The sequence below is a fragment of the Hyperolius riggenbachi genome, chromosome 10 (genome assembly GCF_040937935.1).
Source record: "Hyperolius riggenbachi isolate aHypRig1 chromosome 10, aHypRig1.pri, whole genome shotgun sequence".
Classification (NCBI taxonomy): Eukaryota; Metazoa; Chordata; class Amphibia; order Anura; family Hyperoliidae; genus Hyperolius; species Hyperolius riggenbachi.
Window position 1 is genome coordinate 46,697,415 of NC_090655.1, and position 15,541 is coordinate 46,712,955.

General features: G+C 38.7%; 2 protein-coding genes across 2 annotated transcripts; both read right to left on the reverse strand.

Moving 5' to 3' along the window:
* Positions 1–393: 393 nt before the first annotated feature.
* Positions 394–1,320, reverse strand: LOC137536661 (olfactory receptor 5AP2-like). Its single transcript, XM_068258902.1, has one exon. It carries the CDS (start codon positions 1,315–1,317, stop codon positions 394–396), a length of 924 nt encoding a protein of 307 aa, XP_068115003.1. The 5' UTR covers positions 1,318–1,320.
* Positions 1,321–12,073: 10,753 nt separating this feature from the next.
* LOC137533793 (olfactory receptor 5F1-like) lies at positions 12,074–14,546 on the reverse strand. The gene is made up of 2 exons (XM_068255044.1): positions 13,646–14,546; positions 12,074–12,093 (listed from the first exon to the last, which is right to left on the reverse strand). The coding sequence occupies exons 1-2, from the start codon at positions 14,541–14,543 to the stop codon at positions 12,074–12,076; spliced, it is 918 nt and encodes a 305-aa protein (XP_068111145.1). The 5' UTR covers positions 14,544–14,546.
* Between the last annotated feature and the right edge of the window lie 995 nt (positions 14,547–15,541).

A 15,541-nucleotide genomic window follows, 5' to 3' on the forward strand; every position in this document is an offset into this window, starting at 1 on the left:
CAATCAGCTAGCACCCCCTCCTTGACCCGCCTATCAAAAAGCAGTTGCGGTGGCCATATTGAATCCATTCTCTGCGGGCTGAGAGCAGGGTCAGACTTGCTGCAGATAGTAAAGGAAAGCATTAGCTAGGCCTGTGTTCCTGTTCCTCACTTGCTGTGAAAGCACCCCAAAAAGCCCCCCCTCCACACACACACACACACAAATGCATACACCTGCTCAAGTTCCCCCGGTTGAGGTTTGGTTGCTTAGGTGGAGTTGTGTTAACTTTACTCCTATGGCAATAAAGCATTACATTACAGGTCAGTACAAACAAGGCGTAGGAATCTCTGTTTAAGATTCTAGCACAAGGAAATATTATAAATATTTTTACCTGGAGCTGGATTGTAAGATGGGTTATACTTTAAAATATTTAAAGAAACTTATTAAAGCTTTCTTAACCTCAGAATTCCTCAGACTATATATCAGGGGATTTAGCATTGGTATAAGTATACTATAGAAGACTGATGTTACTTTGTCCTGCTGTGGAGCATAACTAGAGGAGGGGCGTAAATACATAAAAAAGACAGTCCCATAGAAGATGCTGACTGCAGTAATATGAGAGGCACATGTGTTAAAGGTTTTGTATCTGCCCTGGATTGACTGGATCTTCAAAATAGCCAGGACGATGTTGGCATACGAGATAAGGATGAGGAGAAGGCAGCTCACAGTGACCAGGCCACCTAATGTGATCAGAACAACTGAGTTTATGGATACGTCAGAACTGGAAATCTTGTAAAGGGGTGGAATATCACAAAAGAAATGATCAATAACGTTCGATTTGCAGAAGTTAAGATGAAATGTTAGAACAGTGTGCACAAGTGCAGTCCCCAAGCCTACAAAATAGACAGCAATCACCATCTGGAGGCACAACATGTCACTCATGTGAGTTGTGTATAACAGTGGACTGCAAATGGCCACATACCGGTCATATGCCATGACTGCAAGAAGTAGACCTTCAGTGGTTACAAATGACCCAAAGAAATACATCTGCAAGGCACAACCAATAAATGAAATGGTCCTGGTTTTACTTAAAAAGTCTCTCAGCATTTTAGGGGTGACAGATGATGAATAGGTGAAGTCCACCAAGGAAAGGTTGCTCAAAAATAAGTACATGGGCTTATGGAGATGTCTATCCATGATAATTAGAGTAATGATGCTCATATTACTAATCACTGTTGTGATGTAAACAAGCAGAAATAGGACAAACAGTGGAATCCTAAGCTCAGCCTTGTTGGTGAGCCCTGCGAGGATAAATTCCATCACTGAACTCTTGTTCATCTTCAACAAATGTTCTGCTTCTGCTAAGTAGCAATAAGAAAGTATGTAGATAAAAGCTCCACAATGACCTTGAAGCAAGGGTGTGGCCAAGTTACCTATGGAGAAGGCGGCATTTTAAAAATATCATCATACAGTAACCTCCTACAGGCAAAATTTACCTCAGCACATGCTCTGCTGCCCACTCCAACAGCACATGGGATATATTAGAACCTGGGAACTCAAAATCTAGTGTGTCCATCCAATTCCGTATGGGATCCTGCAACTAACTGAAGCACATGAATGTTGCTTTAAAAAACAAAAAAACAAAGCAGTACATGGTCCTGTAAAGATGTCAATGTCTATGTTAAAGCGGAATATAACCCTGCATTTCAACTTTGCTCTAAAACATTATTTACAGCATATTATATGCAAAAAGCATTTTTTTTTTACTAGACCAGCATTGGAAGGGTTAAACACAGAGGTTTAAAGTTCCGTGGAGAGATATGCAGAAGTTCAGATTGTTACATTCTATTTAGTTATATGTATCTATTGAGAAATGTTACACACTCTTTGGTGAGTCACATTCAACACTTAAATACATTTATGTAAACAAAAATATGTCAGCTTCGGATGCGTCTGCAGAAATCTCCAGGAACTTTAAAGCACTGTGTAACCCTTCCAATGCTGGTCTAGTAAAAAAAAATGCTGGTTCCATATAATATACTGTAAATAATGTTTTAGAGCAAAGTTGAAATGCAGGGTTATATTCCGCTTTAAGGTGGCCGCACACCATACAATTTTTTTTATATCTGTTCAATTTAAGAATTGCAATCAATTTTTCTGACAGATTGTAACATTTCAAAAAATATGACCAATGTGCCACACATTGAAAAGCTTTATGGAGATGAAGATTTCATTTTTCAGCACGACCTGGCACCTGCTCACAGTGCCAAAACCACTGGTAAATGGTTTACTGACCATGGTATTACTGTGCTCAATTGGCCTGCCAACTCTCCTGACCTGAATCCCATAGAGAATCTGTGGAATATTGTGAAGAGAAAGATGAGAGAAGCAAGACCCAACACTCTGGATGAGCTTAACCCATTCAGGTTCCGTCATTTTCACGTGAGAAATGTTCACCTCCCATTCATTAGCCTATAACTTTATCACTACTTATCACAATGCACTGATCTATATCTTGTTTTTTCCACCACCAATTAGGCTTTCTTTGGGGGGGTACATTTTGCTAAGAGCCACTTTACTGTAAATGCATTTTAACAGGAAGAATAAGAAAAAATGGAAAAATTCATTATTTCTCAGTTTTCAACCATTATAGTTTTAAAATAATACATGCCTCCATAATTAAAACTCACGTATTGTATTTGTCCATATGTCCCGGTTATTACACCATTAAAATTATGTCCCTATCACAATGTATGGCGACAATATTTTATTTGGAAATAAAGGTGCATTTTTTCCATTTTGCATCTATCACTATTTACAAGTTTAAAATAAAAAAAAATATAGAAATATTTCATCTTTACATTGATATTTAAAAAGTTTAGACCCTTAGGTAAATATTTACATGTTTTTTGTTTTTTTTATTGTAATGGTTTTTTTTTATATACTAAACATTTTATTTGGGTACTTTTGGGAGGGTGGGAGGTAAACAATAGATTTATAATGTAAATGTGTGTTAATTCTGTTTGTTTGTTTTTTTCAGGTGTAGTATTACTTTTTGGCCACAAGATGGCGGCCATGAGTTTGTTTACATGACGTCACTCTAAGCGTAGCACGCGCTTAGAGTGACGCATCAGGAAGAAGACGGCCAGAAAAAGCTCAGATTCCGAGAGAAGCTGTCGCTTTTTCAGCGGGGGAGAGGAATCAATGATCGGGCTCCGTAGCCCGATACATTGATTCCTTGGCTACTGAATCCGCGGCCGGGAGTGCGCGTGCACGCGCACGATCGGCCGCGGGGGCGCGCGGTAGCGCGCATGGTTCCTGGACGTAGAAACTACGTCCAGGAACCAAAATAGGTTAAGGCCCCTATCGAAGCATCCTGGGCCTCCATAACACCTGAGCAGTGCCACAGGCTGATTGCCTCGGTGCCATGCCGCATTAAAGCAGTCATTTCTGCAAAAGGATTCCCGACCAAGTATTGAGTGCATAACTGAACATAATTATTTGAAGGTTGACTTTTTTTGTTTTAAAAACGTTTTTCTTTTATTGGTCGGATGAAATATGCTAATTTTTGAGAGAAGAATTTGGGGTTTTTATGAGCTGTATGCCAAAATCATCAATATTAAAACAATAAAAGGCTTGAACTACTTCAGTTGTGTGTATTTGAATCTAAAATATCTGAAAGTCTAATGTTTATCAGTACATCACAGAAAATAATGAACTTTATCACAATATGCTAATTTTTTGAGAAGATCCTGTACACATCTAGTTTGTGCCTTTGCCCTGCAAACAGGACATATAAGCACTAAATTCTGTAAACACAGAAAATGTATAGCTCCATCTAGTGGAAAAAATAAAAATGACAACAAAATACATTACACCATACATCTCCCCCTATATTTATTAGCCCCTTCTTCACCTGTTCCTCCATAGATCCCAAAAAACAGCATTTAAAAAAAATACATAGTTCCTATTGGGTATATTACCGTTATTTTAGCAAATAAGGCTTGTTATTATTGATAGGGTACAAAACAACAAAAACAGAAAAATACACTTTTATTTCCCAAAAATGTATTGTCAAAATTGTACTAGGAACACAATTTAAATGGTGTGATAGGTGGGACAAATTGGAAAATAAAATGTGTGAGCTTTATTTATAGTAGTATTGTTTATTTTAAAAGTATAGGGGATGGAATTGGGGAGATCGTAATTTTTATTCATTATGTCCTCATTTTCCCTGTAGAATGCATAGAAAATAAAGTAATTACTGAAAACAAGAATTTCTCACAAAAATAGATCACTTGGGAGTGATGAGCATTAATAAAGCAATGGCCTATTGAATGGGAGGAGCACTGAAAGGTGAAAATGGCTCTTAGCAGTAAGGGTAAAATACCCTGTGGGGTAAGGTAATTTAATGGAAGATGAAAAATGATCTCCTAGAAGAAAATGCGCAGAGATGTACAGAGGCGCCAGTAGGATAAAAGTCACTAAAAGGTTTAAAAATTGTTCCGGTTGCGGTGGTGGACCAGCTAACCATAAACAGACATATATACTGTTGAAATTCAAAAAATATACAATTTATTCATTTACTCCCAATGAAAAGTCGCAACGCGTTTCGCAGGCAAGAACCCGCTTCCTCAGGCAATACAAGACAGGAGGTGCCAAGCAACTTCTAGACTACATGCTGTGTATTGCTCCTGTCTTGTATTGCCTGAGGAAGCGGGTTCTTGCCTCATTGGGAGTAAATGAATAAATTGTATATTTTTTGAATTTCGACAGTATATATGTCTGTTTATGATTAGCTGGTCCACCACCGCAACCGGAACAATTTTTAAACTTTTTAGTGACTTTTATCCTACCGGCGCCTCTGTACATCTCTGCGCATCTAGAAGTCCACCCTTGGTGGAAGGGTGACCTACCCTACAATTTCCTCCTATCCACAGAGAGCGACGTCTTAATCCTGAGTGGGGACAGGCTTGTTCTCCCCACCTGCCTTAATAGTGGTTGCTTTGGAGGCAACCCTGGTTTGTAAGTATAATACTTACATTTCATATTACACCCCTTCCCTCTCTAATACATACTACACTATATTGGGCTCTCGGTCTTCTACCTTTATTCCTAGAAGAAAATGTAGGAGAACTTGTGAATTAAATAAGGGCCAATGGCCCATATTGATTATTTTTTTCTCCTGAGCTTTCTCCTAGATCTAGGTAATACGTTTTTAATCTTCTCCTTAAAATACATTTTCAGTGCTTTTCAATTGTAAAATTAACATATAGAAGATTAAATGTACTATCACAATTATTTTGTGTATTTTCTTGCTTGCTGGTGGCATAAAAGGCATTTTATTGACAAAGGCCCACATGCAAATCACTTTTTCTCCTGAGTTTTCTCCTAGGTTATATTTTCACACCTTGTTATAAAATGTCTATTAAATCACCAGCAAGCAAGAAAATACTCAAAATAATTTTAATAGTATTTTTCACTGACTTTTGGGTACTTTTCCAGAATAAAATGCTAAAAAAAAGTTAGTTAAAAGAGAAAATGAAATTAATCTCCAAAGAGATAACTCAGGAGAAAAAGTGAATTGCATATTCTGGTATCCGGTAATCGCAATTTCTATTTGAAATTGGCCATCTATAATTAAGAGGAATTTCGAATGCTGATTACGAGTGTACTCGAAATCGGACTCAAAAGCACTCAAAATTTCGGAGTCAGTAATTTCGAGTACTTGGAGTAAATAAGGAAATGGACTTGTGGAGCAATCACAGAGTCCCAGCAGAGGCCCTGGCAATCAATCGGAATGAGCGAAGCTTCTGCCCACCCTACACTATATAAGGTGGCGGCCATTTTAAACCTCCTTGCTGAGTGACTAGTGCTGTGAGAAGTTGTGTGAGACGGCTCCAGTGCTCTTTGTTACTGTGCAAGAGTGATTCTACTGTGATAATTGAGCCTTTCTACTGTGCTTTTGATTGCTTTAATTATTTTTGATTGCTTTTCTGATAGCTAGCTTGAGATTTAGACAGATTAGCTTTGTGAGTGGTTTATAGTTAGTGCAGTGATAGTGTGCATAGGGATAGAAGTTTAGTGACAGGGATTTAAAGCAAACCCAAACCAAATATTTTTTTAATTCAAAACATTTAGTTGCACCACTCTGACACATACAAAGATAAATAAACACTCATTCAAGCCTATGAGCATTTCAGCGCATGCTTTTCATCCTTCTCTTTTCATAACTAGGGTTATACAGGGGGCAGCCATTAGCAATTCCTCCTTTGCCGGACACCACCTACTCCACCAGTTTGCCGGATAATAAATTAAAAAAAAATATTTTAAATGTAAAATATTTTATATTTGTCATCATGCAGCTGAAAAAAAGGCTTCTATTTATTATTATAATTTAGAAAATAGATTTTATTTCTTAAATCTTGTATTTTTAATTTGGGTCCACTTTAACTCAGTTAGCTGAACTAGTGGTAGCCTAGTGTAGGGTTTAGGGAGTAGTGAAGGTTAGTTTAATACAAAGTTAGTATGTTATTGCAGTCAGATATAGTGTGTAGTACTACAGTGTCATTTTGTATAGCTATTATTTAGACAGTTATAGTACTAGACTAGTTTAACACAGAGTTAGTGTACTAGTACTACAGTTTAATTTTGTGCAGCTAGACTAGTATTATTATAGTAGTCAGTGACATGTCACACATCCACTGTTGTCATTTGTCACTGTTAGAGTGTGAGTCACTGCAGTCTCTCAGGCAGTACTAGTACAGTCCAGTTTATTCCTGAGCATTTTTTTATGTTTATGTAAAAGACATCTAGAACTGTAACTCTCTCTCTATTTTTTTTTCGGTGTAAGTTTTATATATATATATATATATATATATATATATATATATATATATATATATATATATATATATTTATATGTATACGTACACTTGTATTTGTTGTTATGTATGTATGCATATATGTATGTGTGTATGTATGTATGTATGTATGTTTGATATTTGCGTGTACAATGCAAGTATAATTAAAGTCAAATTTTCGACCATAATTTTGTGTAATATGTCTAGTAATCAGACTCAAAATGAAAATGTGATTCTACTCGTAATTTCAATTATGGTCAAATTGAAATTATGAAAAATTTCATTGAAGTTACTCAAACTCGAAATTGGCCATTATGAGCACCACTACATAGCTGGTGGAGGGACAGAAATACATAAAGAAGAGAGTCCCGTAGAAGATAGTGACTGCAGTCACATGAGAGGCACATGTGTTAAAAATGTTGTATCTGCTCTGGGTTAACTGGATCTTTAAAATAGCCAGAATAATGTTTGTATATGAGATAAGGACAAGGAATAGGCAGCTCGTGGACACCAGGCCACCTAAGGTAACCAGAATGCCTAAATTTACAGATACACCAGAGCAGGACAGCTTGTAAATTGGTGGAATGTCACAGAAGAAATGATCGATAATGTTGGACCTGCTGAAGTTAATATGGAATACTGGAGTACTCTGCACAAGAGCATAAAGCAAGCCCCCAAAATAAGCAAGAACCACCAGCCGGAGGCACAAGATGTAACTCATGATAATTCCATATAACAAAGGACTGCAGAAGGCCACATAGGGATCATTCATAGGCCATAACTTCTAGAAGAAGACTTTCAATAGTTGCAAAATAAACAATGAAATACATCTTCAAGGCACAGCCAATACAATAGATGGTCTTGCTTTCACTTAGAATGTCTTTAAGCATTTTAGGTGTGACTGATGAAGAATAGGTGAATAAGGCTTGTTATTGATAGGGTACAAAAATCACAAGGCAGAAAAAATACACCTTTATTTTCAAAAAATATATTGTCAACATTGTAATAGGGGCATCATTTAAATGGCGTGATAGTTGGGACAAATGGGCAAAAAGATGTGTGAGTTATCTCTATAGCAACATTGTTTATTGGAAAATTATAGCAGATGGAAAAGGAGAAATTGTTTATATTTTTATTACGGTATCTCCTAGTTTTTCCCTATAAAATGCATAGAAAATACAGTAATTACTGAAAGCAAGTATTGCTCACAAAAAGCTTAATTTTGGCAAAAAAGAAGATATAGATCATTTAGGTGTGATAAGCATTGATAAAGTTGTGGCCTAATGAATGGGAGCAACACTGAAGGTGAACATGGCTCTTGGTGGTAAGGGTAAAATAGCCTGTGCAGTGAAGTGATTAAACAGCAGATGAAAAATGATCTTGTGAAGTAGATTAACCCTTTTGGGACACCCCTTGAGGACCAAACAATTTTCTATGGGGGGGGGTGCGTTGGGGGGGTCAGACAGCCGAATCCTTGGTGGGTCTAGCTGGGCATGGTGTCCCTATTTTAGGCAGGTGTCCCCCCTGAAGCCAGCAGCCTTTACTCACCTCCCAGGCTCCAACGATGAGCAGCTGTGGACCCCTCCGCTCTCGCCGGCATCCCTGCTCCTACTGCTGCTAAGTCCCGGGGTCGCAGCTTGATGACGTCATCAAGCCACAACCTGGGACTTACGTAAGAGCATGCAGGGAATGCCGGCCAGATTAGAGGGGAGCGCAGATCTCTGGGGGAAGGTCAGGAAGGTGAGTGGATCCTCTTCTTCCCCCCTTACCGCCGCAGCTCTTATGGGATCACTACGGTGAATGGATTGATTACGTGATGACGATGCATACGCAATACACTCCTGATCACTGAGGAGAGATGTCAGCTGTCGTATGACAGCTTAATCTCCCCTCTTGGGTGCGCATAATCATATTGGGAGCGGATACGGCGAGCAGCATAAATCCTATGCCGCATCAGGCTTAGACAGCGGCATGCGACAGAGGCTTAAGTGCGACATAGGATTTACCTACAGCAGTCCCTAAAGGGTTAAGGGCCAATGGCCCATATTTAATCATTTTTTTCGCTTTCTCCTAGGAGATACATTTTCAATCTTCTCTTTAAAATTTTCAGCTGTGAAAGTACCCCAAAGAAGGTGAAAAGGTACTATCAAAATAATTGTGAGTGTTTTCTTGCTTGCTGGTGGCTTAAAAGGCCTTTTATTGACGAGGGCAATTAAAAGTTTCTCCTCCCGCCGCTAGCCCCCCGATCAGTGAATGGGAATATAATTCCCATTCACAGATCTAACTTCCCTGCAGAAATACCGATGCTTTTTCTCCAGAGAGCGTGGTATTTCTGCCCCCAGGAAACAACTCCTCTGAATTTTGGTTCCTGGATGCGAAATCGTTCGCATCCAGGACTTTTCTCACTGTGGCCATCTTGTGACCAAATAGTAAACTGCACCCACATACATTTTTAATTAAAGAATTTGCTTATTTTACATGTAAAATAAGCAGTTTCCCTCCCACACCAAAAATTACCCACATACATTTTTTATTAAAAAAAAAATAAAAAAAATACAATTAAAAAAAAACAACAACAACATAAATAGTTACCCAAGGGTCTAAACTTTTTAAATATACATGTCAAGAGAGTATGTTATTATATTATTTAAAATTATAAGCTTATAAATAGTGATGGACGCAAATTGAAAAAATGCACCTTTATTTCTAAATGAAATATCGGCACTATAAATTGTGATAGGAACATCGTTTAAATGGTGTAATTAATGGGACAGATGGGCAAATAAAATACATGGGTTTTTATTACGGTAGCGTATATTAATTTCAAACTATAATGGCCAAAAACTGAGAAATAATGAATTTTTTTCATTTCTTTCTTAATCTTCCTGTTAAAATGGATTTAGAAAAAAATAATTCTTAGCAAAATGTAGTACCCAAAGAAAGCCTAATTAGTGGCGGAAAAAACAAGATATAGATCAATTAATTGTGATAAGTAGCAATAAAGTTATAGGCGAATGAATGGGAGGTGAACGTTGCTCGGATGCATGAGATTTTCGGCACTGCGGCGCTGAACCGGTTATAATGAAATAAATATGGAAGTCCCCCCCATTCCTCTCACTTCAGTTGTCCTTTAAACCACCAGCTAGCAAGAAAATACTCAAAATAATTTTGATGGTATTTTTTCACTAACTTGTTGGTGAGTTGCAAAGTGCTTATTTTAAATGGAAGAAGGCTGGACAGTGTGATGGTTAAGGGCTCTGCCTTTAGCACAGGAGTACATTCCTATTTCAGTAAGCCAGCACCTATTCAGTAGAGAGTTCTTAGGCAAGACTACCTAACATTGCTACTGCATACTAAGTGCGCTCTAGTGGCTGCCACCCAAGTGCTTTAAGTCAGACAGGAGAAAAGTGTTAAAGGATACCCGAACTGAAATGTGACATAATGAGATAGACATGTGTATGTACAGTGCCAAGCACACAAATAACTATGCTGTGTTTCTTTTTCTCTTTCTCTGCCTGAAAGAGTTAAATATAAGGTATGCAAGTGGCTGACTCAGTCCTGACTCAGACAGGAAGTGACTACAATGTGACCCTCACTGATAAGAAATTCCCCTTTTTGCCTCTTTCCTGCTCTCAGAAGCCATTTTCTGCTAAGAAAGTCTTTTATAGTTGGAATTTCTCATCACTGAGGGTCACACTGTAGTCACTTCCTGTCTGAGTCAGGACTGAGTCAGACAATTACATACCTGATATTTAACACTTTCAGGCAGAGAAAGAGAAAAAGGAACACCGCATAGTTATTTGTGTGCTTGGCACAGTACATACCCATGTCTATCTCATTATGTCACATTTCAGTTTGGGTATCCTTTAAACAAATACTGGAATTATTATTAAGATGAAAACATTTTTCCTGGGAGAAAACTCAGGAGAAAAAGTTAATTTGCATATAGGCCAATGTGTGAACATAGTTAAAAAGCAAGGACAGATACAACAATGAATTGGTGTAATAAAGCCTAACATGTTCCTGTGTGGTTCAACAGTGCTTCATCTGAAACCCATGCTGTGTATTTTTTCTTTCCAGCTCTGTCTTCATATAAAAGTCAAAACAACAGAACCAAATTCTTGTCCTGAATTGGCTACAGTACCTTGTCTGTGAGAGGCTGAACTTGATGGGCGAATGTTGTTTTTCCAATATAGATAACAATGTAGCTAGAAAAAGCACATGAAAATCACAGTGATATTAGGAAGCGTTGTCTCAGTGAAGCATGCCTACCAGCACTGTGAATGGCTGAGAGCCCTTTGCTTCAAAGCTGACATTATTTTATTTTTTCATCCAGCCCTCGGGGCTCCACTGATGAAGCCTTGTAGATATTCTCTGCAATTAAAGAGCATCTCTGCGGTTTCCTAATTAAGCTGATTTGTTTTTGTTTTTTAATTTGTGTTATTCATTATTTTTAAAAACACAGCAGATGTTGCATCAATTTAAAGGAAATTCTGAACAAAAACACTGTTATAGAATATTAATTTATGTTCTCTTTTAGCAAAAATTGGGAGAATTTAAAAAAATAATTATTTTAGCAAAAACTGTTGTAGAAAGTAGATCTCTTATCACTTGTCTTTATCAGCCATCCATCAGCTGAGTTGGAAGTAGGGCCTTTCTGTTACGCTTCACACGCTCTTCCACCAACATGGACAAAAAAAAAAGTTGCTTCTGCTTAAAATAATCACAGCAGTTTAAAAAAGTAGTTTTTTTTTAATGAATTGAATTAAAAAAACATTATAAAAAAGATCTGCTACATTATTTATGATCCTTATTCAATTCACTGTTTCTCCTGAGAAAGAGTGGCAAAAAGTATGTGAAAAATTACTGTCAACATTAGTGAGTATTTTCTTACTTGTTGATGGTTTACAAGACGTTTTATAGACGAAACTTAAGAGAAAAGGGCCCATATGCAATCAATTTTTTCTACTGAGTTTTCTTCTAGGAGATAACCTTTCATCTGTTCTTTCAAATAACTTTTCAGCACTTTGCAGCTGAGAAAGCATCAAACCATAATTGAAAAAGTACTATCAAAACGATTTTGAGTATCTTCTTGATTGCTGATGGTTTAAAATGAATTTTACGACCAGGGCCCATATGCAATTCACTTTTCCTCCTTAGTTTTCTCCAAGTTGATATTTTTAAACTTGCCAATAAAATGCCTTTTAAGCCATCAGAAAGGAAGAAAATACTCAAAACAATTTTGATAGTACTTTTCAACTACTTTTTGGTACTTTTTTAATTGAAAAGTGCTGGAAACTTATTTTAAATGGAAAATGAAAAATTATCTCCTGGGAGAAAACTCAAGGGAGAAAGTGTATTGCATATGGGCCCAGGTGGTAAAATATCATCCAGGAGAAAACTCAGGAGAAAAAGAAAATTGCATAGGGGCAATGTGAACTTAATAAGAGCCTATAATAATGGCAGCATGGTGGCATAGTGGTTAGCACTCTCACCTTGCGGCACTGGGTCCCTTGCTCTGATCCCAGCCAGGACACTATCTGCAAGGAGTTTGTATGTTCTCCCCGTGTCTGCGTGGGTTTCCTTTGGGCACTCCAGTTTTTTTCCACATCCCAAAAACATACAAATGAGTTAATTGGCTTCCCCCCCCTGAAATTGGCTCTAGACTGTGATACATACACTACACAATACATGTCTTTACATAGACATATGACTATAGTAAGGATTAGATTGTGAGCCCCTCTAAGGGACAGTTAACTACTTGCCGACTGCTTCACGCCAATTGGCGTGAGCAGTGTGGCAGCCCCAGGACCGTTCCACGCCCATTTGCGTGAACGGTCTTCTATGGAGCTAGCAGGAGATTGCGCGCACGCCGTGTGCGCATCTCCTCCTCGGGGGCGGAGCTCCGCCCCGCCTTTAGTCTCTTAGAAGACTTAGAAGGCGAAACCGCCGTCGAATTGCTTTGTACAGCGCTGCGATCTGCAGCAACACTGTACTGGGGACAGCCGTGTGACAAGGCTGTCCCCACTAGAGATGCGGAAGTGATCCGCTGTCATAGGCTGAAGCCTATGACAGCCGATCACGCTGATTGGCTGGTGGGGGGAGGGATGGAGGGAGTGGGGTAAAGAAGAAAAAAAAAGAAATGTATTTAAAAAATAGTACAATAAATATTTATATAAAAAAAAACAATGGGAGGGGCGATCAGACCCCACCAACAGAGAGCTCTGTTGGTGGGGAGAAAATGGGGATGAATCACTTGTGTGCCGAGTTATACGGTCCTGCAGCTTGGCCTTAAAGCTGCAGTGGCCAATTTTAAGACAAAGTGCCTGGTCTTTAGGGGGGGTTAACACTGCGGTCCTCAAGTGGTTAAGTGACAGGACAATATACTCTGTACAGCGCTGTGGAAGATGTTGGTGCTTTATAAACACTAAATAATAATAATACGTTTACAAAATAAGGTTCTGAAATTTCTAATTTCACTCTTTTAATGGGAAGCAAAATTTGTAGGGGGGAAACAGCGAACTGGAGTTTGTATATTCCTCAAACTTTTTACTCACCACTGGTCATTGACCAAGTAACTAACAATAAAGAATTATATTCAGTAGCATAACCTTTTATTATTTTTCATTACTACTATCTTCTATTTAAAAAGTTGCAATACATTACACTGCATAATATGATACAATAGGGCGGCATGCATCAGTCATGTTACTATTTTTTTTTCTGAGGAGCCAGATTTCTAGCGATATTTTCCCTGCACCTGAATTCTCAAATAAGTTAACCTTTAAAATATTTCAAAGAACTTTTTAAAGCATCCCTAACTTCAGTATTCCTAAGACTATATATCAGGGGATTTAGCATTGGTATAAGTATACTATAGGAGACTGATGCCACCCTCTCCTGCTGTGGTGCATAGCTGGTGGAGGGCCGGAAATACATAAAGAAGAGAGTCCCATAGAAGATACTGACTGCAGTCAAATGAGAGGCACATGTGTTAAAAGTTTTGTATCTGCTCCAAGTTGACTGGATCTTCAAAATAGCCTGGATAATGTTTGCATATGAGATAAGGATAACGAGAAGGCAGCTCATGGCAACAAGGCCACCTAAGGTAACCAGAATGCCTAAGTTTGCAGATACATCAGAGCAGGACAGCTTGTAAATTGGTGGAATGTCACAGAAGAAATGATTGATAATGTTGGACCTGCAGAAGTTAATATGGAATACTGGAGTAGTCTGCACAAGAGCATAAAGCAAGCCCCCAAAATAAGCAAGAACCACCATCCGGAGGCACAAGATGTAACTCATGATCATTCCATACAACAATGGTCTGCAGATGGCCACATAGCGATCATAAGCCATAACGCCAAGAAGAAGACATTCAATGGTTGCAAAAGACACAAAGAAGTACATCTGAAAGGCACAGCCAATAAAAGAGATGGTCCTGGTTTCACTTAAAAAGTCTCTCAGCATTTTAGGTGTGACAGATGAAGAATAGGTGAAGTCCGCAAAGGAAAGGTTGCTCAGAAACAAATACATGGGCTTGTGAAGGTGTCTGTCCACAATGGTCAGAGTAACAATACCCAAGTTACCAATCACAGTTGTAATGTAAACAAGAAGAAATATGACAAATAATGGAATCTTAAGCTCAGACTCATTGGTGAGCCCCATGAGGACAAATTCCTTCACTGAACTTTTATTCATCCTCAACAAAATGTTCTGCCTCTGTTCATTAACAAAGAGAAAGTATTCAGTAACTTTTAATGACCTTCCAAAAAAATGCAATGAGCCTTCTTCATGAGGCAAAAATACTTCAGGATTATTGTAAACTATCAGACCCAAGCTTGTTTTTCGCCGCCGCCCGCCGCATGTACTGCACACGCGCACCCACCACACACGTGTGCACAACCCGTCACGCGAGCACCCGCCGCACACCTGGGCCGCCCGCTCAAACGCCCGCCTGGCCCTCTGCAGGGACACGTTCCTGACGTGCCGCCGCAGCAGCCGCTTCTGGCCCCGTCCTCCCCTGCAAGCCTTCAGTGTCTCTGCGTCCCTGCACATACACAGTGCAAAAAAGCACTGACACACGGACAAAGCAGGACGCAGGGACACTTGCAAATGATATATAGAAATTAGTCAATTAGTCAATTAAACCAAGATCTATAGTGGCTAGATGCTTCCTATGGATTCCGGATCTATTGGGGCAAAATAATTTGCGCAGTGAACTTTTGGAGCAGTCACTTGATACTGAGGCACTCCATATTATAAGAAAAAATGTACCCCAACTCAACACTCTTCTGAATAAATCTCAGGTGCCCAACCACACAGCTAAAGTAATTTCATTATTATATTTTTAGAAAAGTACTGCATATTTACAGCTGGTGGTTTATTCAAGCTCTGGAACCCAAGCCAATGTTGCGAAATCCAACTGCTTTACCAAGAAGAAACCAGGAGCAAGAAGGGTACAGTGATTGCTATAGGCATACTCCCCAAATCGTGTGTTACTGCAGAGCTGCTTACTTTATTTGACTTTAGCTGCCTTGCTAGTACAAATTCCATGATGACTCCCCCACCCCTCTTGCCCAAATTAAAGTGGTAATTACAACAGAGAGAAAATGTGTGCATCAACCAAGTGAACCTGACAAATCTGGCTTTGCAAATTTGGCCTATTGGCTAATCACGAGACATTGCTCATGCAAATA